Below are 26441 nucleotides of genomic sequence, written 5' to 3'. Positions count from 1 at the left end.
ATATATTCCATCAAAAATAGTCTGACATTTTGCTGGTAGAAAATAAATGTTATATAAATGATGAGGTTTGAAGCTAAATGTTTACTGTAGAATCGTGTCATGTTAGATTTACCCTAACCTTTCTAAAGACTTCTTTTCCATCCTGTCAGAACATCTTACATACGTTTTTTTTTCTTTTTCTTCCAGTGGATGGTGTTTAAAAGACATTTTCAAACATGCAATAAACTGTCTGTCCTCACATAAAGTGCCTGTAGGACCCAGTGACCTGGGTGAAGGCGTAGGGGGACACGCCAGGCGTAGTGACAGTGGAGGTGGTGTGCATCGTGGGGGCGTGCCGCGTCACGGGCTCCAGTAGAGCGGCCTCCTGCTGCCTCTGCCGCGCCCGCTCCTTCATTTTGGCCTCCCACATGGCCTTGCCGTGGACGGGCTGGTTCAGGTTCTTATGTAAGTAGAAGACCAGGGAGATGCGCGTGGGGTGGGAGCGGTCGGGCCTCTTCAGCGGCGTGGTGGCATGCAGCTCGCGCCGGGCGCACTCTATCAGGATGGAGCCGTGGGCCGGGGCCACCGCCACGCCGCCGATGTTGGGGTCCAGGAAGTTGGGTGTTTTGACAACCCCGGTTTTCTTCTCCGACGAGCACGGCAGCTTGCGGACGGCGCGGCGGAAGTTGTCCAGCACCTGGATGGCGCCGGACTTCATCTTCTGCCGCTGGCCCTCCTCGCTGCCGTGCTCGTCGGTGAGCGAGACCTTGTAGAGGGGCAGCACATGGAGCTGCTCGTCCTCGGGGATCTCTCCCACCTTGCGGTTGTCTGGTTTTGTCAGGGTGCACACCTGGGAGAGAGGCGGTGGTGGGGGGGGGAAGGGGAAGGGGAGAGGAGAGAAGAAGAAGGGACAAGGTTTAGTGTCTGCTGAGTCATCGTGGCGGTGACCGGGCAGGGGGACGTTGTACTGCGGACACACACAAGTCTCTCTGGCAACTACCCCCCTGAGAAACAGACGAACGACCTAAGAACAACATAGACATGCACAGATAGAGTGAGAAGGAGCGAGAGAGAAAGACAGACAGAGAGGCAGACAAACAGAGAGACAGATGGACAGAGAGAGACAGACGAACAGACAAGAGAAAGAGAGCGCGAGAGAGACAGAAAGAAAGAGCGAGAGAGCAAGAGAGAGAGAGAGACAGAAAGAAAGAGCGAGAGAGAGCGAGAGAGAGAGAGAGAGACAGAAAGAAAGAGCGAGAGAGAGCAAAAGAGAGAGAAAGAGAGAGAGAGAGACAGAAAGAAAGAGCGAGAGAGAGAGAGAGACAGAAAGAAAGAGCGAGAGAGAGAGAGAGAGAGACAGAAAGAAAGAGCGAGAGAGAGAGAGAGACAGAAAGAAAGAGCGAGAGAGAGAGAGAGACAGAAAGAAAGAGCGCGAGAGAGAGAGAGAGACAGAAAGAAAGAGCGAGAGAGAGCAAAAGAGAGAGAAAGAGAGAGAGAGACAGAAAGAAAGAGCGAGAGAGAGAGAGAGACAGAAAGAAAGAGCGAGAGAGAGCAAGAGAGAGAGAGAGAGAGAGAGAGAGAGAGAGACAGTAGGTGTCGTACCACGGTGCAGCCGTTGTAGAGGTTGTTCAGGTCGTTGTGAGCGTGGGCACAGAAGTCCATGCAGGCGGTGACCCCAGAGAAGGGCCTGCCCTCCTTCAGCCCCAGCCTGCAGTCTGGAGCCGCCGACTCGTTCTGCAACTGGACACACACACACACACACACACACACACACACACACACATACAAGGGGAACAGGACGGGTCATACCCTGTACGACAGCTAGCGAAACACCGTGCTATACGCTTAGAAGAATAAAGCTTCTAGTTAGTACCGAAAAACGTGTTGAAACCTTTCCACAGAGGGTTCTGAATGGAAGCGAGCCAAGATGTGTTTTTCAAAGGGTTCCCCTACATGGTACTAATGAAGGTCAAAACCAAGCTTGGCTGTTCTGACAGCGTTCTGAATGGAGTAGAAGTAGTACTCCACAGCAGAAACTGGACCGTGGACATTATTCACCCAGACAGACAGTGAGGGGTCCCTTCCCTGGACTGTGTACCCTACTCCCTGTAACTGGAGCTGGGGGGGAGGACAGGGTCACAGGCCTCTGCAGTGGCTGGTGAGTTACTGCTACAGCCGCTACACCAGGCTGCAGGGAGGTACTACTGCTACAGGCTACTACAGGCTGCAGGCCACACACACACACACACACACACACACACACACACACTATCATAGAATAAAGTAACTACAGTAACTGCAGGCCTGTGTGTGTGTGTGTGTGCGTGTGTGTGTGTGTGTGCGCGTGTGTGTGTGTGTGCGTGTGCGTGTGCGTATGTGTGTGTGCATGCAGGTCTTACCATGTTACTGTAGGCCTTTGGGGCCAGCTGCTTGAACAGGGGAGCCAGCTCTGTGGCCAGCGTCTGGATGTTACCCCTGAGCTGATCCTCCTGAGAGAAGACACAGCACGAGCACAACAGGTCAGGGCAACACAACGCAGCACCACATGAAATAAAGTCTGAAAAAAACTGAGGCAAAGAACTAAGACTTTAATAGTGTTGACATGTCAGCTTTTCAACGTCTTAAAGGGACACTTTGCAACTTTGTAACCTCATCTTTGTTTTATCGTGACGTTAGAATTATAGGGTTCTATCTCCATTTTTGTAAAAATTTAGTTTTTTACATAATCTGATCCATTAGGTGTTTATTAATGCCTGTGTGGTGTTATTTTTAGAATGTTGACATTTTTGAGTTAGTAATTCATAAAATACAATGGTTCCATCTCACAAAACATAATGGAATGTCAAAACTTTGACGCTCAATATCTCTGAACTGCCCTAAGCGGAGATAGAACCTTATCATTCTAAGCTCATGATATATCTCGAGCACCACCACACCGGTGTCTACAAACAACCCCAAAAAGAAAACATTGCGAGGTGTTTCCTTTAAAACGGTCGCAGACCACCACATGCTCACCTCTTCGGGGCATGTTCCTTGCAGTCCGAACTTGCGGGGTATGTTGCTTCGTGCGAACTTGCAGCCGTTGAGGCGGTTGTTCCAGGAGCAGCCGAAGGAGAAGGAGGCGCCACAGCTGTCGGGGTCCTTGCCTTGGCACTCACACGTACGGCTGCAGGGGGCGCCAGAGAGCACAGTCGCAGTCAGCGCTCCATTCAAGTACATCAGCCCCAAAACAACATAGAATCTGTCCAGGTACTGCGTAAGGCCTAAGCTCTTCACTTTATAATAACAATAATAATAATAATAACTTTATTTGTATAGCGCTTTTCCTACAAACGCTGCAGCTCAAAGTGCTCCAATCATTATATAATCTTAATTATTTAAAGGCATTTAGTCATTTAAAGGCAATGATTTTAAGTTCATGCTACTGTGGCAGGTGGTATGCTACTCCGGCTGCCTTGTGACACATGTGACATGGTAAGATGCTACTCCGGCTGCCTTGTGACACATGTGACATGGTAAGCTTACGATGTCAAAGGCCACAAGCGTGTTCGGCGCATGGGGGGGGGGCAGCGAAGGAGGGGGGGGGGGGTACAGCCCCGTCACTCACTCTTCATTGAGGCCGCAGCCGCGGACGGTGGGCTTGCCGAACTTGGAGAGGGTGGTGGAGAGCTCGCGGTACAGCTTGTCGCCGAGCCCCTGCGGTACGCCCTCCCACGCCATGATGAGGATGATGATGTGGGCGTTGGCACAGTGGTGACCCGCCCGGTGGCGCACCAGACACAGAAGCTTCTCCGTCACGCTGCCACGGCGAATCACCTGGGAGAGGAGGAGGAGGAGGAGGAGGGACAGGGGGAGAGAGAGAGCGGTGGGACAGGGGGGAGACAGAGACAGTAAGAGGGTGAAAGTGTTGAGAGAGAAAGGGAAGTAGAGACAGAGAGAGAAAGAGAGAGAGAGAGAGCGAGAGAGCGAGAGGAGTTAAGAGCCAGACTTTTCCCTTCTTGTCTCCACCCCCCTCCACACCCCCCCCTCACCCCCCACCTCATGTCTGTCAGCCACTAATGGCCTCTAAGCATGGTGGTTGTTTCTGAATCCATAAAGCCATTAGTAGGGTGTCTGAAAGGGTGTGGGAGGAGGGAGGGGGGGAGGGAGGGAGGGAGAGAGGAGGGGGGCAAGGCCACCAGCTGGGAGGGGGGAGGGAGGGACCCCCCCCCCCCGCCCCCTGCTGTTTTACACTCTGCAAGGTGTCTCCATCTCACATCTCGTTTACTGCCTGCGCCTGTAACTCGCTCCTGATTGGCTGGCAGAGCTGTCAGCACGACGTCTCTCTCTCTCTCTCTCTCTCTCTCTCTCTGTCTCTCTCTCTCTCTCTCTCTCTGTCTCTCTCTCTCTCTCTCTCTCTCTGTCTCTCTCTCTCTCTCTCTCTCTCTCTCTCTGTCTCTGTCTCTCTCTCTCTCTCTCTCTCTCTCTCTCTCTCTCTCTGTCTCTCTCTCTGTCTCTCTCTCTCTCTCTCTCTCTCTGTCTCTCTCTCTCTCTCTCTCTCTCTCTCTCTCTCTCTCTCTCTCTCTCTCTCTCTCATTGGTTAACTCGTGTCTCTCGGGGGTGTGCTGCAGCAGCACAGCGTTCGTTTTGGTTTCAAACGTCTGGGAACATCGACAGCAGACGACGCAAATCTGACCACAGCCTGACGCTCCCAAAGGAGTGGCGGTGGCCTGTACTTGGGGTTTTACACTTGCGTGGAAAACCTTTTTGTGTGGGATTCGTAGGGGGGGGGGGGGAGTGTGTTGAGTGGGGGGTTAGGGAGTTGGTCGTGCCGGGGAAGGAGGGGGGGGGGGATGAGGTGGTTTTGCTGGTACTCACCCCCTCGGCGATGGGACATCCCGGAGATCTCTTCCCTTCCCGGCCCGTGTAGAGCACCTTCTCGATGCGTACCGCTTCCCCCTTCTCTCCATACCTGCACACAGGAAAACAAGAGTTGGAGGTGAGCAGGTATGGCAGTATAGTATCTTCCAGAACCAAAAGTGCCTTCTCGAGTTTTCAAATGCGTTGGGATACTGTGAATATCCCCAGAATGACAATTTGGTTGGTTCTGCGCTGGACCGTGGTGATACACGCCAACGTCTGGACCCTGTGTGACCCCTGTGTGACCCCTGTGTGAGTTGGACACGGGTCCAGGGAAACGTCATGAAGTCCGCCCACAGCCTCGCCGCCCTGGGCCGGCCAGCAGCCTCTCGCACGCCTCTGTTGATCTTCACAGAGGCAGACACTTACAAACCAAGCCCAATATAACCATCCCAACAAACACAGTCAGCCAGTATGTGTGTGTGCGTGTGTGTGTGTGTGTGTGCGTGTGTGTGTGTCTGTTGTATGTGAAAGACATTGTCCATGTCTGTTTGTGAATGCATCCCATCTGTGCCTTCAGTATTTGTAGCCAGTATGTGTGTGTGCGTGTGTGTGTGCGTGTGTGTGTGTGTGTGTGCTTGTGTGTGCTTGTGTGTCTGTGCGTGTATGTGTGTGTGCTTGTGTGTGCCTGTGTGTGTGTGTGTGAATGTGCGGGTATGTGTGTGTGCGTGTGTGTCTGTGTGTACGTGTGCTTGTGTGTGCTTGTGTATCTGTGCATGTATGTGTGTGTGATTGTGTGTGTGCGCCTGTGTGCTTATGTGTGTGTGTGTGCTTATGTGTGTGTGTGTGTGTGTGCTTGTGTGTCTGTGTGTGTATGTGTGTGTGCTTGTGTGTGCCAGTGTGCGTGTGTGTGTGTGCTTATACGTATGTGTGCGAATGTGCGCGTATGTGTGTGTGCGTGCGTGTTTGTGTGTGTGAGCGTGTGTGTGTGTGTGCGCCTGTGTGCGTTCGTGTGTGTGCGTGTGCTTATGTGTGTGTGAACGTGCGCGTATGTCCCTGTGTGCGTCACATCAGATGTCCCGCTCACAGCTCAACCTTTCCCCCCGCCTGCATCATACCTGTCATTCTGATCATGCGTCCCCCCTGAACGGGCCTAGCCCGGCTAACACATGTGCTTCTGGTGAATGAGAACCCATTCAGGGCCCGCCAGGCGGTGGGAGGGGAGCGGGCTCTCTCTCCACAGGGGTGGGCCGCGAGGGGATCAGAGGTGGAGCGGGAGGTCAGCCAGGAGACTATGGAGGGCTTTAGTTCTTACGTCACCTCTCAAACAAACAAAGGGAGCCACCCCCCCTCCCCCTCCCACCCTACCCATAACACCACCCCCCCACACACACTCACTCTGCCCTCTCAAGCGACTGATGAGTCACCGCTCTAAAGAAACAGAAATGCCTCTCACAATATGACCAGTCACTCCCCCTGGCTTCAGCCCGTAGCCCACCACACGTGAGGACCCGGGAGGTCGACCATGTTGAATCCGCAAAAGGCCAATGAGATACTCCTGTCTGCTCCTACAGAGCCTGACTCTTAATGGCAGTGAATTGGTAAATGACGATTGAAATGAAAAGGATTTCTGTTCCGATTTCTGGAAGCCAATCTCGTGTTTTGGAGCCTTTTGTTGTGTATGTAATATGCCCCAATCACTTCCCATTGTAGGCTCGTGAAGGGTAATCACTGGTGCCGGTAAGTTGCTCAAAACCAAGCGAATTCACCACATCAGCAGTCAGAGTCTGTACCCGTCTAATAATAAAGCAGAGGGAGAGCTGGGAAGAGTGATGCTAGCTCACAGCTGTGAGTGGGTTTGGTGCCAGGGCTGCCAGGGCTCCAGCAGCCCTACACAACCTTCTGTTCACAAGAAGGGAGAGAGAGAGAGAGAGAGAGAGAGAGAGAGAGAGAGAGAGAGAGAGAGAGACAGAGAGAGAGAGAGAGAGAGAGAGAGAGAGAGAGAGAGAGAGCAAGAGAAGGGGAGGGAAGGGAGGAAGGGAGTGTCAAAGAGAGTTCTGGTTTGGGAGAAATAACCAGGGGAGAGAGGCTCATCGCTTTCATATGTCTCAAACGCCTTTTTTGTTTTGGGGTCGTGAGGTTTTTCTGTCTCTTCCCTCTGGCCTAGTCCAGATGTCTCACCTGGACTCCATCAGCTCTCGTATGGAGGCCACAGTCGGCCCGGAGCCCAGGTGGTTGTAGTAGGGGCCCTCGTCTTTCTCCAGGATTTTTTCTATGAGGGAGAGAGAGAGAGGGAGAGAGAGGAGAGAGAGAGAGAGAGAGAGAGAGAGAGAGAGAGAGAGAGAGAGAGAGAGAGAGAAAACACAGAGGTCAGGGTTAGACATGACCTCCATACATACAGTACAGTACACTCTTTAAAAGGTGCAGCGCCATGAAGGGTTCTCCGGCTGTCCCTGTGAGAGAACCCTTTGAAGAAGCCCTTTTATTTTGGGTTCCTTGGAGAGAACCCTTTTCCAACAGAAGGGTTCCTCGCAGGGTTCTCCCAAAGGGACAGCCGGTAGAACCGTGTGTAAGTAACCTCAAGATGCAGGATCAGAGCTAAACAAGCTTACTGCTCACATCTAACAGGCCACAGAGGCGAAGAGGAACCGTGGCTAGATGTGACCATGTTACACACACACACACACACACACACACTTCTTCTAGGCAGTGACTGTTATCACTGGGAGCTGGTTGGTGGCACTACGCACAGAAGAAACAGAGCTGTTTGTGAGAGTGAGTGAGTCAAGATGTGTCTGTGTGTGTAAAGGAGTGTGTGTGTGTGTGTGTGTGTGTGCGTGCGGTGTGTGTGTGTGTGTGTCTGGTTCTGAGGTAATCTGAGGTCACATACCACTGACAGTGGAGGGGAGGCAGCCAGGGCGTGGTCAGAGGCAGGAAGTGCTACGTAGGAGTGGCATCATGCATACATTCTGGTGGACATAGTTGTGTGAGGGGGAACAGTGGCTCTCTGCTTCTGAACAGCTGAGCAGAATGAAGTAGAGTAGAAAACCCTGCTTGCTGTGTGTGTGTGTGTGTGTGTGTGTGTGTGTGTGTGTGTGTGTGTGTGTGTGGAAGGGGAACATAGAGAGAGAAGTAGAAAGAGAGAGATAAAGAGAGAGTGGTCACCTCTGGGGGGAGATACTGGCTAATGTGTAATAAAAACGTAAAACCCTAAAAAGTCCTTCAAAGCTTTTTTTTTTCCTCTGTGTTTCTAAATGTGTTTCTCTGTGTTTCATGTAGATCTACACTAAGAGGGCCGCCGTTCACTCACCCACGCAGTCGCAGAGGGGGAACTCGGCCTGGGCGGCCTTGGCGGGGGGGTCGAGCAGACTCTTGGTCGGCGTGTCCAGGTAGCTGAAAGGGGACTCCAGGAAGCCTCGCAGGGAGGGGTCGGACGGAAAGCCGTCCTTCGTCGGGGTGTCGAACCCTCCCCCTCCGTCCGAGGAGAAGCACGCCGTGGTGGAGAGGACGGTCAACCCCCCAGAGCTCTCGATCTTCCTGCGTTTGGAGAGCGGCGGAGCGACGGTGAAGGGGTCCTCCAGCATGCGGTGTTGCTGCTGCTGTTCCAGGAGGAGGGCCTCCTGGTGAAGGGAGAGAGGAGGAGGCCGAGCGGCCCTGTTGTCCACAGTGAGGGCCGGCGGTGGTTTCTGTGAGGAGATCTGACTGTGAGGCAGGAAGGTGGGCAGGGAGGCTTTCTGCTTGGTCTTCTTGATGACGATCTGCTTGGGCTTGGGCAGCGGGGGACCCTGGGCGAGCATCCCGCCCATCATGGGGTGGTGTTGCTGCTTGAGGAGGTGAGGCGAGGAGTTCTGGGCGCTCTTCCTCCTCTTGGGCTCCTTGGGCTCCTGCTTGATGCTCGCCGCCGGGGGGAGAAGCTGCTTCTGCTGCTGCTGCTCCATGGACGACCCTCTGCCGTGCAGGGCACTGCCCTCCTCGTCGCTGGAGTGTCGGCTCACCCCATTGGTCGTCTCCAGGCTCAGCGCGCCTTCCTCGAGGCGGTCATGTGACCCGATTTCGATCTGGCCTTCTCTTCTGGGGCCATCCACTGAACCCACGTCCAATACGGTCTGAGAGAGAGAGAGAGATAGAGAGAGAGAGAGAGAGAGAGAGAGAGAGAGAGAGAGAGAGAGAGAGAGAGAGAGATTAGAGGTCAGATGAAACCAAATAACCAGGAAAAAAAGAGGCGGCTATATCGTATTCTGTAAAGGCCAGGTATCGTGTACTATGACAGGAACTATAACACCGCAGAAGCAACCCATTCACCAAGCGAAAGAAAGTCCTGAGAATTAGAGACTTCTGGCTAGAGTCCATTCCACACCTCACAGGTCTTGGTCTGAGTTTCCCTCTCTCCCCCCCTCTCCCTCTCTCTCTTTCTCTCTCTCACACAATGTCAGCTCAGTTGGGTTGAGGAGCTGAGTTAACCGTGGCTTCCACAGAGTGTTTTCATAATGAGTGAGTGTGACATCATCGCACCGGTAGACACACACACACACACACACACACACACACACACAAACTACACATCAGTCAGACCATTGAAAGGCTTACACCGCAAACACTATGAACTTACAAACCAGAATACAGAAAGGGCAATACATTAGGAGCAGCATCCATTACACTGTTTGTCTCGATGCCTTAGTCTGCAGCTAGAGGTGGTATTATATTGTAGGCTCCAAAATGATTTTATTGTCTAAATCCTGGCAAGAAACACAGGGTTTCTGCTGATCCACATCCCCACTCAGGGGAACTTCAACAGAACTGTGGCCAACAACTATCATTACATCCAGGCACCAGGATACTCTGTGGATGAAATACGTGTGCGAAGGTTCGATAGAGGAGACTTCAGGGCTTAAAGTGGGAAAAAATCCTGTGCCTGAAACTTTTTCTTGGGGAGGGGGGTCACAAACTGATTAAATCACTTAAGGCCAAACTGATTGCATCACTTATTAACACTAGGAAAGCCGTGAGGTGTCATCGGGCACCAGTGAGTACCAAAAAAATTCTACCATTGCACTCGATCAAATGTCAGGACCCTCCTTTCATGACTTTTCCTAGATATGTGCGTTCTACCACCCAGCATCTTTACATTTTCAAAATCGAGTTAGTATAAAGCGATTTTGCAGTATTTCTGTGTGTGCCTGTGTATTTGCCTTGGGATTCGGCTGCCATCTTTTTCTCCAAGGCTGCAATTCTCTTTTATATCAGCAGAGGTAGCAAGGGGGCACACACTGTGCTCAACCTTCAGGCTTCAGTGCTGAATTAGATACAGTGGATAAGACTGATATTTGTAACATAATGTGTTTATATATAGGCTATATATAGCAATAGTGATACATAAGATATGTATATGTACAGACAGTTATGAAAATGATAAACTGTACAGTATGTCTCCCAATCCCTTCAGATTTGTTGGAGCTGAGGGGTTTTTTTCACAGCGGGTTTACCCAAGTTCCATGCAATAGTGATAAGATATTATGATATGTGTAGCCTATGTACAGTTATGAATGATACACTGCACAGTATGTACCTATCAAGTTGTGTGGTGCATGCATAGCTACTGCAGCAAAGTAATTGCAGTAACCTACGTTTGATTATGCCTGTACTCATCAACGAATATTATATAACGAACGGATATTTATAATATTGTATATAATGTTTTTTTTGTATATAATGTTATTGTATAATGTCCCACTCATAGTTTTCATGTTATTGGACTGATATAGTGAAGACAGACAGGAAAGTAAGGAGAAGAAGGGCCGACATATGTGTGCACGACCACGGTGCTAGACCACTGGACCATGTTAGGCCACCAGTATATTGATAATTGATAATAAGATATTGATCATGTATTTCGCTGCCGCAGAAAGTCAATCAAAATCGTGTGAAACGACGTGTGTTGTGCATTGAATGACACTATTTAGCCTACAGCGCTGTCAATTTTCAAATAATGCAATAGGATATAGTATATATGAATTTACAGAAACACATCATCATGAATGGAAACACGCAAGAGCGTGTATTACACGCTTACAATGCTTACAAGCTTACAGCAGTCGCCGGGCTGATGTTACGGCCGGCGTGAAGTTCACGACAAATAAACACGACAGGCTTGTGCATCTCTGTGAAGCTCATAATTATGATAACACAATATTGCAATATTTATTACTATTATTTTTGTATAATAATAATCAACCATCATTCGTTAGTAATGAAAACTCCCGCAGTCCCGATCAATCTACTCTCCACTTTACACATTACATAACCAAGATTTCTTTTGACATCACAACAATGTCAACACAATCACAACAGAATCTTATTTTATCCAACCAGGTTTTATATTTTGATTATGACATCATGTCTTTCAACATTGTCACACTTTTCATTACACACATTAGCGGCATCAAAAATGATGGGCTGGGCGTGCGAGGGAGCGTGCTTATTCTGGCAGATTGTGAAATATTAAAACCAATAACATTCTGAATGATTTATCATTCTGTACTCTTTCTCTCCTTTCTTTCATGTATTTTCTTTCAGCTCTTTTCACTAATATAGGTGAAACTAACTATAACAGGTTGCGGCACATGCAGGTACGCGCTCCTGTGAGATCATTCAACTTTCAAGTTTATTTGTCATTATACCAAATACAATTATATAATGTAATCAAAATAAAAAGAATGAACATATTCAGCCATTCCATATAATCACATGTAACAACCCCTGTGAGCAGTTGCAGGGGCTGACAGGCTGATGTTACCGGCGAAGTTCACGACAAATAAACAGACTTTATCACTGTGAAGCTCATAACTATGATAACACAATATTGCAATATTTATTACTATTGTTTTTCCCTGCTTCTCTGCGCATAGGAACTTTATGCATTTTTAGAAGTAGTGATCTTGTCATTTTCTCTTCTTGTGCGACATCGCCATCCAGCGATCTTTGTGCGTCAGTACACACTCCCCCATTGTGAAGAGTGGTCGTGTAATTCGACACCTCGTCGCGCTAAAAGTAGGTGAAAAAACGTTGGGCCTCTAGTGTTAAGCCACTATCACTAAAACAATAGATCAATAGATCTCCATCAAGTAGAATACTGATGACTAGTGACCAGTCATGCACGAGGGCTGACGAGTTGGCGATGTTTACTTTCCTGCTGGCTAGGTGTTGTGTTGTTACTTATCCAGATCATCACCAAAAAATCGAACAAGGACATTGAGGATTTTGTACATGTTAAGATTAGTAGCTTCGTCGATATTCATTGAAAACGTTGCTTTTTTTAAGCTTTTCACACAGCCGTTTTTTAAATTCCGGGGCAAGGCCATGTGTGTAGCTGGCGTGCTTATTGGAAACGGACAGCTTTGTCAGTGCATTTCTGTCTTCTGATAGCTTCTTGCACAAATCGACGAGTGGCTGAGCCATTGTGAAAGACAGATCATGTTCAGCTACTGTATAAACGCGCACACTCAGATCTTTTGCTCGCAAACACGGTCGGTCATTGAAGATGAAGTGGTAGGCTACCTGTCGCCGTCGCTCCCGGCAAGGTTGTTGTATGAGCAAGCGCTCGAACCGAAGCTTGGTGACCGGGATCTGAGACATGTCGAGCAATAACCTTCTTCCCACTACTATACTATATACTATACTATATACAGTATATGTATATATAGCCACCCTGCGTTGGTGGCTATGTAGTAGATAGATTAGCTAGTAGTTAGCTGTGTGCTGTCAACCGTCGACAAGCTGACTAACTAGATTTTGTTGCGGTCGTGATAAACACAGCCGGGCATTGCCCTTGTACAATGAATAACTATAGCATATTACCCTGTTTAATACATAATAATGTATAATAACTATAGCATATTACCCTGTAACTATAGCATATTTCCTTTTCTACTTACGAGGTGCGACCGTTGGTGTCTCCGCTGCTCTCAAATGAGTCTCGAGTCTTTCTGAGGTAAACGTTCTCGCGAGACCAGTTCTCTTCGGCGCCGAAAGCAGAACGGCGCGAAGAGTCAAAGGCTGCGTCTACGGCAAGGTTGTTGTATGAGCAAGCGCTCGAACCGAAGCTTGGTGACCGGGATCTGAGGCATGTCGAGCAATAACCTTCTTCCCACTACTATACTATATACTATACTATATGTATATATATATTAGGGATGGACGGTTTTTCGGTTAAACCGAAAACCGGGGTTTATAAAAATAGAAACGTTTTTTTACCGTCTGAAACCGTTTTTTTTTTTTTTTTCCCCTATGTTGTTCAAAGAATAAAACTGGAACATGTCACATGTTTGTCGTGTGTGAAAATAACAATGATACAGTCTGAATCTGCCGCGCAATGAGTGAGAGGTTTGGTCAGTTGTGAAGAATAACTGAGGATTAATATCTAATTGGGATTATATTTAAGGGTAACGAATCACTCTATGGGAAAGATAGTTGCCTTCAGTTATTGGTAGATAGGAAAGGTTTTTTACAATTAGTCGCTTACATTTAATAAGATAATTTTCGCTGCTCTCTGTAAAGCGCATTGGGTCACTTTTGTGAGAAATGCGCTATAGAAATAAAATGTGATTTGATTTGATATCAATCAATCAATCAAACTTTATTTATGTTCTATAGCACAAATCATGCATTGAATGTAACTCCAAGTGCAGTATTTACTAAACCACAATATAATAAAACAAGAGCTATACGGATCAAGAGTGTTTGTGCACAGCACCACTGTGTGTGAAGGCGCTACTGAAAGTGATGACAGAACGCATGTCTCAGAAGATACGCGGTCACTTAGTGACGCAAAGGTAGTTCTGTATTTATCTCTATCTGTATTAGTACATTTATTTTGAAAGCTCTATTTTGACAGCTCTACCATGGGCACTTTTATTTTGATGGGGCATTCTTTGTTGATTGACTTACGACAGTTCAGGACGAGTCAGTCTCGCGGCATGTGGTTTTTATGAAAAGCTTTAAGTATGTTCACTGCATAATTCTAAGTCTAATATTTCAGTGATTATTGAGCAGTATTCAAATATTTCAATACATTGAGCAGCAGCTGAAACTTTGTCTAAGAACCAAGATATTGAGAAAGCAGTTCATTCAATGAAGACGCTGTTCCAAGAGATGATCTTCCGTGCAGGCGTGCACCCTGGATCAGCGGAGCTGGTGTGTTAAGTGTTCATGTGTTTTCATGTATGGTGTAGCTTACAAAAGTCTGCCTTTCCACTTATATTTGTGAAACTAAGTAGCCTAAATGTGTTGCGACTGTGCTTACGGTGTTTTAATGGTGTTCGACATGAGTGTATTGTAGCAGTAGGGCTCAATTCTTTGAAATTGTCGCTCTTTTTTCTTTTTTTTTTTCGTTTTTCGGTCGTTTTTCGGTTAACCGGAAAACCGCGGTTTTAGTCTTTGACGGTTTTTCGGTTTCAATAATTGGAAACCGTCCATCCCTAATATATATATATATACTATAGTATATACTATACTGCCGTAGACGAGTTTCTTTGAGCACGGCGTACAGAAACAAGCACCTGGCTCCCTCAGTTTGAGGCACCACGTCCATAAGGCTTCCCCTCACTACTCTCCTCTATCAATGCCCAGCGCCATTTATTCCTTACTCCTCGTTCTAGTATAGCTGTGTCTTCGCCATGTTTAAGAAACTTGGCTTCCATTTTAATAGACTCTTACTAAAGTTAGCGAGATAGCGGGCTGCTAAAAGCGAACGTCTCTACAAGCTAACATTACACTCATTCAAACTTCTTAAGGCCCGCCCCACTACTCTGCCTCCGATTGGCTAGAAGTCATTGGTTGGCTTGAGCAATGTGATACCATTGGTAGGCGGAACTGTCTCTTTGCTGAAGATGACTCTTTAAATTACGATGTAAACAAATAGCATGTGATTTATTTATTTTTTATTGCTCAAAATTCCCCCGCGCCGGAAATCTGGCACCGTGCCGGAGAACTTTAAGCCCTGTATATAGAAAATAAATAGATCCCTAACCCACCTCCATCCCCTCGTATGCGTGTGTGTGTATGTGTGTGTGTGTGTGTGTGTGTGTGTGTGTGTATGGTCCCACCTGTTGTCTGGTGATGTGCTCCGCGGGGTCCTGGTCCACCTCCATCCCCTGGTCCTCCAGGGGCAGGAAGTCCTCCCCGCCGTCAGGCTCGTCACCGTCGTCCCTGGCAACAGCCATCCCAGCATCCCCTGCTGCTTGCCCTGCGCCCTCTGGACATGACACAGACAACGCGGAGCTCAAAGGGCCGGGTCATGACATAGTTCGTTACATAACACAGCATACTGCAGTGTTTCCCCTAGGTTTGCTGCCTTGGGGGGGTGGCATGGACCGTGGCATGGACCCCCCCAATTATTTTATTTATAATCTAATAAGAGGTATACATTGATCCATATCAATTTATAACATAATTATAATTGAATATTGGATTGCTGTGGGCAATGCAGTCAGATAATGTCATTTTGACTTTACTCTCACCTGAAAAAAAAGCGTATGTCCAACTATAAAAACAGACATTTCCATTGCTTCAATCCACTGTCCATGTACTGTAAATATGCCATTATGGTATTACCATAAAGCCCAATTCTAGCAGAATAAGAAAGATAGTATATCTACTTTAAGTAAAATAATAAAGTGCATCCAGTTAGCTCTTTAGCTGGCATGTGTGCAGCAGTCTAGCTCATCTAATCACCTCTGAGCTAGCTAGTTAGCTTGCTAGTTCTTTGACACTATTTTACACTTTGAACCAATTTGCACTGTTAGAACACTCAGCAATTATATTTGCTAACCTTTCAACTTGCTTACTTTCCATCTGCAGACATCTCACCCGGCAAAAACTATCTCGCGTCGCACGCGCACACTCGCGCACAATCTTGTACGCGAGTGTGTCCAGCGCGAAGCGAAGTGTGGAGATAGGTTTGGCTATGCGAGACTACTGGCGGACTAACGTTACCAACGAGCCTATGGGCTTGCCACTCGCCAGATTCGGGTTGGGTGCATTTAAAAAAAGCGGATATTTTAGCCTGCTTGTCAGATGTTTGGTGTTTACGTCCGTAATAATTCCTCTTTCTTGGGGGGGCGAGGGGTTCCGTTACAATGGTAGGGGAAACACTGTACTGCACATACTGTCCGTCAGTTCAGACGGCACTAGGGGTGTAGCGGGTCAGTTGGCCCACGGTTCGGTATGAACCTCGGTTTTTGGGTCACGGTACGTGTTTTGTGGAAAGAAGAGAAAACCAATATGCTACTATTTATTTACAGACTGTCACTTTACTTTATTTTGCTTATACTTATGGAACTTTAACATCCAGACACATTCCAGAATATGACTGGTATATTCTAATATTAAAAAATATAAATATATATAAACAAAAAAACAAAAAAAATGTAAACACAAAAACAATTATAAACCGACTTTTAATGGAACGCATCATAAACCGAAAAACCGTATTGAACAGTGGATGGCGATCCGTACCGTTCAATATAAAACCGAGAACCGTTGCACCCCTAGATGGCACACTTTAAACATGGCGTGCGATTTTTTACGAGATCTCAGACGCACACGCATAATCAATGTTAAAACAGGGCTGGTGTTTTAGCGTGTCTCTACTGTTAATGCTACAGACTACAGAGGGGGCGGGGCCTAACTGACTGACCAGCAGTGACTTATGTTAACATTAGACACACTGTTTTTATTTTCACTTTTCGTTTTTTCGTTTTTTATTTCTTTATTATTTATTGATTTCATGTCTTTAGTCTTAGTCCTGGATTCTATTTTTAGTTTGCTGTCTAAGTCCAGTCTTGTTTTGGTTCACTTGAACTTGCACTATTACTTACGTATATAATATTATTATTATTATTATTATATTACTTATATTATATTACTTATATTTACCAAATGTTATTGTATTGTATAGTTGTTGAAAAAACCTCAATAAACAGAGGGGGCGGGGCCTCACCGTTGGACTCAAACAGAGCCATGGGGATGAAGGGCCTGCCCTCCGTCAGCGCGTCCCTCAGCTTCTCCAGGGGCTCAGTAGGAAGCAGAGACACGGGGACCAGAGGAGCCACCTCCACTCTCTGAGGATCACACACACACACACACACACACACACACACACACACAACAATCAGTTAAACATCAGACAGACACACACACACACACACACACACACAACAAACAGTTACACATCAGAAACACACACACACGACAATCATCAGACACTCACACCACAATCAGTTACACATCAGAGACACACAAACAACAACATCAATCAGTTACACACTGTATACATGGGTCAATGACGTGACGCCTACTTTTTCTGTCCAACTGAATTTTGTACCTTAAAAAAACCATCAAAATACATAAAAAGATAACATGTACCGTATTTTCCGCACTATAAGGCGCACTTAAAAGCCTTAAAAAAACAAAACGACAGTGCGCCTTATAATCCGGAGCGCCTTATATATGGATCAAAATGTAAAAATTACATGACTCTGTCAAAATGTTTCAGTATGAAAAACCAATAAAAACAATTTAATAATAATACAATGTTTCAGTACGACTGGTAAACTACAAAGCCGCACCGCTTGCAGCATTACGGTAATCAGTAAACACCGGTACTCACAGTCCCACACCACTTGTGTGTATAAAGACCACAAAATGGCACCTGTCAAGAGACACGCTTACGACGCAGAGTTCAAGCTCAAGGCTGTCAGTCACGCAGTAGAAAATGAGAATGGAATGGAATGGACTTTATTTGTCATTGCTACAGTACAGGTACCAAACAACGAAATAATTGAATAGAATAGAGCAGCAGCGAGAGAATTCAACATTAATGAATCAATGGTACGGAAGTGGAGGAAGCAAGAAGATGACCTGCGCCAAGTAAAGAAGACTAAACAGAGTTTCCGAGGGAACAAAGCGAGATGGCCACAGTTAGAGGACAAACTCGAACAGTGGGTTGTTGAACAGAGAGCAGCAAGTAGAAGCGTCTCTACAGTCACAGTTCGAATGAAGGCAACAGCGCTAGCACGGGACATGAACATCGATGAATTTCGAGGCGGTCCTTCTTGGTGCTTTCGTTTTATGAAAAGACGTAAACTCTCCATCCGCGCAAGAACTACCGTCTCGCAGCAACTGCCAAAAGATTATCAAGAAAAGCTGGTCACTTTCCGCGCATACTGCGAAAAGAAGATCACTGAAAACAAGATCCTGCCAGAGCACATCACCAACATGGACGAGGTTCCACTCACCTTTGATATTCCCGTGAACCGCACTGTGGAGAAAACGGGAACCAGTACGGTGTCTATACGCACCACAGGGAATGAGAAGTCATCCTTCACTGTAGTTCTCGCCTGCCAGGCTAATGGCCAGAAACTTCCACCCATGGTTATTTTCAAGAGGAAGACCTTGCCAAAAGAAAACTTTCCAGCCGGCGTCGTCATCAAAGTTAACCCGAAGCGATGGATGGATGAGGAAAAGATGAGTGAGTGGCTGAGAGAAATTTACGTCAAGAGACCGGGTGACTTTTTCCACACAGCTCCGTCCCTATTGATCTACGACTCCATGCGCGCCCATATCACCGATGCTATAAAAAAACAAGTGAAGCAAACTAATTCGGAGCTTGCCGTCATTCCGGGTGGATTAACTAAAGAACTCCAGCCGCTAGATATTGGTGTCAACAGGGCGTTCAAAGCTAGACTGCGAGCTGCGTGGGAGCAGTGGATGACAGAAGGCGAACACACGTTCACCAAGACGGGGAGACAGCGCCGGGCGACTTATGCCACTATCTGCCAATGGATCGTGGATGCCTGGGCTGATATATCAGTCTCAACTGTGGTCCGAGCTTTCACGAAGGCAGGAATAATCACTGAACTGCCAGGCAACAGCAGCGACACTGACTCGGATAATGACGAGAGGGAGCCGGGCATATTGGATGCCGTACTCGCCCAACTGTTCAATTCGGACACTGAAGAAGAAGAATTCAAGGGATTCGTGGACGAGGAATGAACTGAAAAAGTGAGCTTTACGTGTTATACGTAACTGAACAATGTTGAGTTATGCACTAACGTTTGATTTAGTGGTATCAGACTGTTTCTTTTACTACGTGTTTACTGAATCAGGGAAAAGTTCCCCTCCACGTTTGGGAGAAGAGTGAACAAGGCTGGGAGATATTGTTAATATTGTTAATATGTTATTGTTAATATTGTTCATATTGTTAATATGCACATTAACGTTTGAACAACGTTACCATGGGAGTGAACGGAGTTGTCAGAACGCTTAATAAAGTTTGACTTTATCTGACTGTTTTGTTGACATTCCCTTTAGCACAGCTCCATCTAGTGGATGCATAACGCAACCCCAGTCAAAAAAAACAAAAAACATGTTTTACATTTATTGACAAAACTATGAAGCATTTGCACATATATTTCCATCATAATATACAAACGAATGTTGTCCGAATATATTCATTTTATGAAATATCATCTCGGGCGACTATCAAGAAAACACAATTGTGGGACTTTTATTTTGAAACCACCTCAAGGACAGATGTTGCATCCGCCAGCCACATGTGAGGGACCCAGAGAAACAACTGGCAGGTTAGTAAGTCTCTCTCATATTTGCAAATAAATCTCTTTTTTAACTGCTGTCATGTACTTGCCACTTTTGGATATCATGTGGGACGACCCCCCCAAAACTGTGAATAATAAGTTTTATCTGCAAATCTATATTTTGATGATAAATTTGATAGTGACATGTGGTAAGAAGTAGCTAGTTTGGTTTCTGTAGCTAACTGTTAGCCTGTAATATTTGACTGAACTTGAAAACATCATCTGGGGTGACCTAGTATCATGTGGGGCGACCACTGCTGAGTGTCTTACATGATAGATATACGTCCTGTATTTGTAGTTTCTGTATATTTATATTTTATTAATGATTTATATACATACAGTTCTTTGTTTTAGCATAACTCTTTGTATACTTTAACACATACTTGTCTAAATTTCAGTCGTTTTCCATTCCTATTTAGGAATTAACGTTTATTTTTGATTATTGTGCAATCTTATGAAAGAAATGTAAAAATGGTATAGCATGACATTCCATTTAGGTAATTGTAGATGTATTAGTTATGTTTAACTAGTTTAACCTATTTTCTAGATGGCACCACAAACAAGCAAACAGAAGACTGCTCGATACAGGCAGCGGGTCAACGCAGACCCTGCAGCAAGAGCCGACTATCTTGCCAGGAAAAAAGAAATGTAAAAAACTATAGGTAACATGCAGTAGGCTATATCTTTCTCTGGTGTATTTGAAACTGTCATGTTAGTAGGATTAGGAATGACCTTTTCTGTAATATCTTGAACTTAAGTTTGTATGTAATTTAGGCCACCAGAATGCTTCTCGCGTCTCGAAGCTGACTTGCCAAGACTGGGTAAAGTTCAGAAATGCCTGGGGGCTCATTTATAAAAATGTACTTGAACGTCATCTTTAACTTGCACGTAAGCACATTTTTCTAAATGGACGTAAGCATTATTTATAAAACGGGCTGTGCTTGTTTAAAATTGCATACGTCTGTCGTACGTACTTCCGTCTATAAATAACAAATATACTTGAAATTGAACGCAGGTGAATGAGCTTTGTATTTACGCCCTGTGATAGCGGCTCAATTATAGAGGCTGAATTAAGCCAAGTGCTATAAATAGGCTTGATTGAGGTGTTGAGCAGCACCTTTGACGAGTTCACACGATGGTAGACAAACAAAAGAAGAGAAACTTTACTGAGGAGGAGATCGACTGTCTTATCAGAAATAGACAAACGCACGCCCCCGAATTCCCCCGATCACATCAGGCAGGATGCGGCTGAAGGAGGGCTGGGATATACCCGACTGCCTTTATCACGCCTCAATTTAGAATGATTACACCATACAATAGCCTAATGGCATATAAAGGAAGACTGGAATACAATCATAAACATCAGTTCCCTTTAAATCTTGAATTAAACTAATTTTCTCGGCTGATAACAACATTGTTAATTTTATTACGAGCCACTTTCACTTCGCATGAATTACAGTTAAGTAGGCATTAACGTGTTCGAGTGCGGCTCACATGCGTGTAATAACTTTGCATAACTAGTAGGTAATGTGCGTACGTCAAGTCAAGACCTGACGTAGAGCTACGATCGTTTCCACTGTCAAATTGACTCACGTTGAAATTTTATGATTCACTATTTTGACATGGTTTTCTGCGTACGCCAAGGGTAAGATCACATTTTATCCATATTCTATAAATGAGGCCCCTGGTGTTAAAGAAATGCCTGCAGTTTACCATGAGTCTGGTCACGATTAGATGGTCATTGGTCACAATGCAATGAGTAAGGAAAATGAAATGGCAATAAAATGGGGAAATAAAGGAACGAAAAGAAAATGGAAGTGACAAATGAGAATGTAATGACAATAGCAAAGACAATGAAATTACAGTAACAATGAAATGGAAATAGCCTAGTTTGTTAAATGCTGATGTTCCTAAACATTGTTTTAATGTAACAAATGATCCACTGCTCCAACCAGCCTGTGTTGTAGGTCATATATGGGGAACTGATACAACTGTGTTGTAGTTGTTTAGCGTTGATTTCATCCATGCAACTATGTTGGTGTTTATTGTTTATTGACTCTATAGAACAGTGTTGGTGTTTCATTTTTATTCCATACATACAACTGTTTACTTTTTATTGACTGAAATTGTTAATCCCTGTTCAATGTGACTACCAGGGTCCACAAAAGTGATGCTACCTAACCCTCCTTCTCTCTCTCATAGATTGACAAAACCAAAGATGAGTTTTTGCATAAATGTATATGTACACTACATTCCAAATGTTTGAACAATGGCCAAATATATCCTTATTTTTAGTATTTAAAAATTGGCCTGTTCAAAAGTCTTATCCGTCAATGACCCACATACACAGTCAGACAAGGCCCGTTCAAAAATTACACTTTCTGTTGCTGCACCCAAGCTGTGTTCCAGCCCTTCCACCAGCCATCCCATACTCTCCATACATTCAAGACCAGACTCAGGACCCATCTGTTCAGACTGGCCATCCTACAGCATGGCAGAGGTCCTGAGTAACACTATCCCCCCCATAGCTGCCTAAGCTTTTACAACTTTCTTCCTTCTTTTTTAATATGATTTTATCTCATATATTTGCTCTGTTTTTTGTTTGTTTTGGTTTTTTTTGGCTTCTCTTTGTTTTCTGTACAGTGTCCTTGAGTTTGAGAAAGGCACTTTTAAATTAAATCTATTATTATTATTATTATTATTATTATTATTATTATTATTATTATTCTATAACACTTCAGAGGAGCATCTGATGTACACAGACGGTCTCCTGGGACCACTCACCGCGGTCGACTCCTTCTTCACGTCCGTGTTCTGAGAGACCTCAGTGGAGACGTGGTCTGGGGAGTCCAACTGGATCAAAGCAACACCATCCTCTCCAGATGCAGCATCCATCTTTCTTATTCTGCTAGAATTGGGCTTCATGGTAATACCAATGATGTTTGTAAAATAACGTTTTAAAAAATGCACATTGTATGTCTACTAGGGTGTGCGTTTTAACTTAAAGCATTTTGTAACTTTCAGGTACTGACATTTTGATATTGCCTAAATGCTATTTATCCAGCCCAACTGCCCAAATGCTTTTTATCCGGTGATCAAAAGTAGCCCATTCGGCGGTAATCCGCCCCATCTGGCAACCCTGCTTTGCACACTAGCTAAGTGTGTACAGATGCTATCTCTACCAAGCTGTCGACCGTTCTCTTAGTCTGCAGAGATCAATATAAATGTTTTAAACAAACAACATCTATGTCATGTCAACTAGAATACACAGGCAGGCACTCCAAAAACTGCCAAATAGAATATATATGAGGAATTCCTCTCAAAGTGGTGAAATGGTTACTCACATCACAGGAGTGTCTCGTTATCACGGATTAGATTGCTGCTTTGCCGAGTCCTTTCCCGCCTTCGACGTAATAGTCCTTGGGCCAAACCATTTTTCATTACCAAATTCTGGGCAAATTCTAGATGTGATTTTTTTATTCCTATACATCCCTAGATTATGTTTTGATATGATAGACCTTTTGGTTTGGCAGCTTATTCGTAGTTATTATCACCTCTTAACCCTCCGGTTGTGTTCATGTTTGCCCCCCCATCCTTGGTGTTCCCGGTCTAATTAGACCGGTCTGATTAACTGCGTCATATCTCCAAAACCACGTGGTCAAATTTGCTAAATTTGGTACCTGGTGAAAGCTGAGACCTGTGAGGTAGGTGCGGTAGGTGCAGGAGAGTTACCATAGCTCAGCGTAGGAAGCTCTGAACGACTCGGGGTTGGTCTCTACGTGTTTAGGAGACCCAGGCGCATAAAGGACATCTGGCTCAGATGACAATAATTTGTTGTATTACAAGTTTTCAGAAATGTTCTGTTTAAATATGCAAATGATGCATTATCTACTTAAAATATTAGTTAATTTGCATATCTTTAAAGAACATTTGGACCACAGATTGGATAAAGACAGTAATTAATTAGCTACTATACATCCCTAGATTATTATTTGATGTGATAGACCTTGTTGGACCTTGTTGTTGGTAGTTTAATACCAAGCTCTCAACAAGTAACCTCAGGGACCGTTATCAAGTGATGTCATACAAATGCAGAAATTGTATTATTGTACCAAAAATGCACATTTTGTTGCAATGTTTTAATAAATTATTTCAGTCCAGTGAATACATGTTTAAGAAATACACTCCCGTATTGCAATTAGAAAACCATTTTCTTTTCCAATTTAATGAGAAATAAATTTAAAATATTGGCTACCCCCAATCTATTGTTTGTCTGCTTCTTATCAGTCTTTATCATAATGGTATATTTACAGTACATGGACAGTGGATTGAAGCATTGGCACAACCCTCACTCATTGGAAATGTCTGTTTTCTATAGATGGATATACAATTTATTTTTCAGCAACCCAATATTCAATTCGAATTATGTTATGAATTGATATGGATCAATTTATACCTCTTATTAAATTATAAATACTCTGGTTGTTATGTTTGCCTTTTGGTTGACAGCAAAAGAGGAGGAGAGAGAGCAGGATGGTGTCGGCACACCAAAGAGAGAGAGCAAGAACCAGGTGAGAAAGTGGACAGGTAGTCAAGACCACATATGCCACAGTCCATGCCACCCCCTCCCCAAGGCAGCAAACCTAGGGGAAACACTGAGAGCAGATATCTGAACTGTTCAGTGTCAAGCCTGGAGAAATGGAGATGGAGGTTATAAAGCTCCAGAATAATGTCCAGCTACAATCGCAACAACATTCACAACATTTCTGGAGCCTGGTAGACCCAGAAAACTATAAGAATATTCAGCAAGCAGCCCTGAAAGTATTTGTTGTATTTGGCTCTACATACCTTTGAGAATCAGATTTTTCTGATATGAATGTAATGAAATACTACTACTACTTCTGAACAAGACTGACAGATGAGCATCTAAATGACTCTATAAGAGTGAACCTAAGTGGATACACTCCAGCATACACAACTCTTGTAGACTCCATGCAGTGACATTCATCTCAAGTGTAGGAATGAGTGAATGCATTATTACACACATGCACACATTTTTTTGAAAGAGACAAAAGAAGAAAAAAATACTAATGTTTTCTGACTGAAAAAACTAGAAAAGGTGAATGCACTTATTACACACATGTGGACCATACAATTATAAGCTTTTGATATGTGAATGGAGGTGATGTGATACATTGATATATGGATACAGAATATACTGCTACTACTATAGTGAGCTTACACATTGACATTTGAAACAGAGCATGCTAGTGAAGAATTTCAGAGTGTTTTGATACGTTATGTGAATGAATGTAAGTAATAAGATATGAGTAGCTCTCGGCCACTTACATTTTTTCAAAGTAGCTCTCGGATGAAAAAAGGTTGGAGACCCCTGGCCTACAACATCCTCTACCATGGTTGAAATTGAGGACAGTGATAAAAGCAGTCAAGAGAGCAGTGATGATGATGATTAAGCTTGTAGCATAAATAAATGCTTAGGCTGTAACTTTTTGTTGAAAAGTTGATTTCAGTGTTTACAGAACAGAGCAGTGCTTAAAGAGATGTCCGTTTATTTCAGTGTGTTTAAAGAACAGACATTCAGTTAGTGCTTAAAGAGATGTCAGTTGATTTCATTGTGTTTAAAGGAGTCTGACAGACTTTCATGCTTAAAGAGCAGTCATTTGATTTTGCATTTGTTTCTATTGTTTTGCACACAATCATTTGTTCGTTCATCTTCATTTATGAATAAATGTCGTTTTGCTAATATAAGTTATCCATGTATCCCTTTTTTATCCATCCTGTGGGACGGGTCGTGACTCGCGAGCTCGGGGAGCACCAAGCAGCATCCCTAGGTGCTCCTCTGAGCACTGGCCCCAAAAAGTTATGTGCACCCCTGATTATTATTATTATTATGTAGCGGAGGTCATTTTAAATCACGCTGTCATGATGACATAGCCCTGTCTGTGACTTCTGATAGCCCAGATATACAGTCGTCACACCACGAGGATGTCCTCTGTCTCTGGGTCTGTGGGTCCCATGTTGGACTGTTCTAGGACTCACCTTCTTGCTGTAAATACATGTTGAGCCTTGGATGAGCAGTGCTGCCTCTGCAAAGAGGTCGCCGAGAGCATCCGGAACCACATGAAGACCTACGTCAAGTTGCTATGACGACGACGACGTGTGTCGAGGAGTCACGGACTCACCGGACTGAACGGTTTGGCGACCCGAGAGCGAGGTTGCTCTTCGTTCTAGAAACTTCTGCCCTAACTGTGGGGGGGGGAGGGAGGGAGGGAGGGAGGGGAGGAGGGGAGGGAGGGAGCGAGAGAGGAAGGGAGGGAGAAAGCGAGAGGGGGAAGGAGGGAGAGAGCAAGAGGGAGGGAAGGAGCGAGAGAGAGAAGGATGGAGGGAGAGAGCAAGAGGGAAGGAGGCGTCTGGACTATTAGAGGGAGCTACAGGACTGGGGGTGGAGAGTGGATGATGATGGGATGACCCCTCGTCCACTCTCCTCCACCCCGGTCCTGTAGCTCCCTCTACAGGCCAGGTGCAGCATGCTCCCCACACCCACCGTTTGATCCGTTTCACAGATCTGATACGATTGGGCGTCTCTGGGCTAAAGCAGCTGTACCTAGCTTATCCTACATTGCTTACACCCGTCCAGGCCTGTCAGATCTGTGAAGGGGAGTGAACCAGAGGCGGGAAGGTAGTACCTTCTGGAATGAAACACAGCCAATTCTGTAGCAACACTGACAATGTGGCTAAACTGGCTAAACTGAAGACCTTCTAGAGATATTCTCAATGTGAAAACGAGGGCCTGTTAAGTTATTCACTGATCAGACTGAACCACAACGTGGATGGATACTTCTCGATACGTCTGTGGCAATCGATTCTATCTTTGTACCATCAGCCTACTCATAGGGCCAGTTTCACAGACAAGGCTTAAGCCTAATCCTGGACTAAAAAGCATCTTCAATG

The 26441-nt window shown here is 45.2% G+C and overlaps 1 protein-coding gene across 1 annotated transcript; it reads right to left on the bottom strand.

Moving 5' to 3' along the window:
- Nucleotides 1-235: 235 nt before the first annotated feature.
- On the bottom strand, nt 236-22364 carry LOC308163859 (methylcytosine dioxygenase TET1-like; the record flags this gene model as incomplete). The annotated part of the gene is made up of 12 exons (XM_080538043.1): nt 236-829; nt 1582-1719; nt 2379-2468; nt 2995-3145; nt 3587-3795; nt 4837-4930; nt 7000-7110; nt 8125-8417; nt 8484-8924; nt 14919-15067; nt 16814-16934; nt 22254-22364. 12 exons carry the CDS (start codon nt 22362-22364, stop codon nt 236-238), a joined length of 2502 nt encoding a protein of 833 aa, XP_080394169.1.
- Between the last annotated feature and the right edge of the window lie 4077 nt (nt 22365-26441).

This window comes from Nansenia antarctica (genome assembly GCF_963989245.1).
Source record: "Nansenia antarctica genome assembly, chromosome: 8".
Taxonomy (NCBI): domain Eukaryota; kingdom Metazoa; phylum Chordata; class Actinopteri; order Argentiniformes; family Microstomatidae; genus Nansenia; species Nansenia antarctica.
This window is presented reverse-complemented; position numbering and strand designations above follow the sequence as displayed.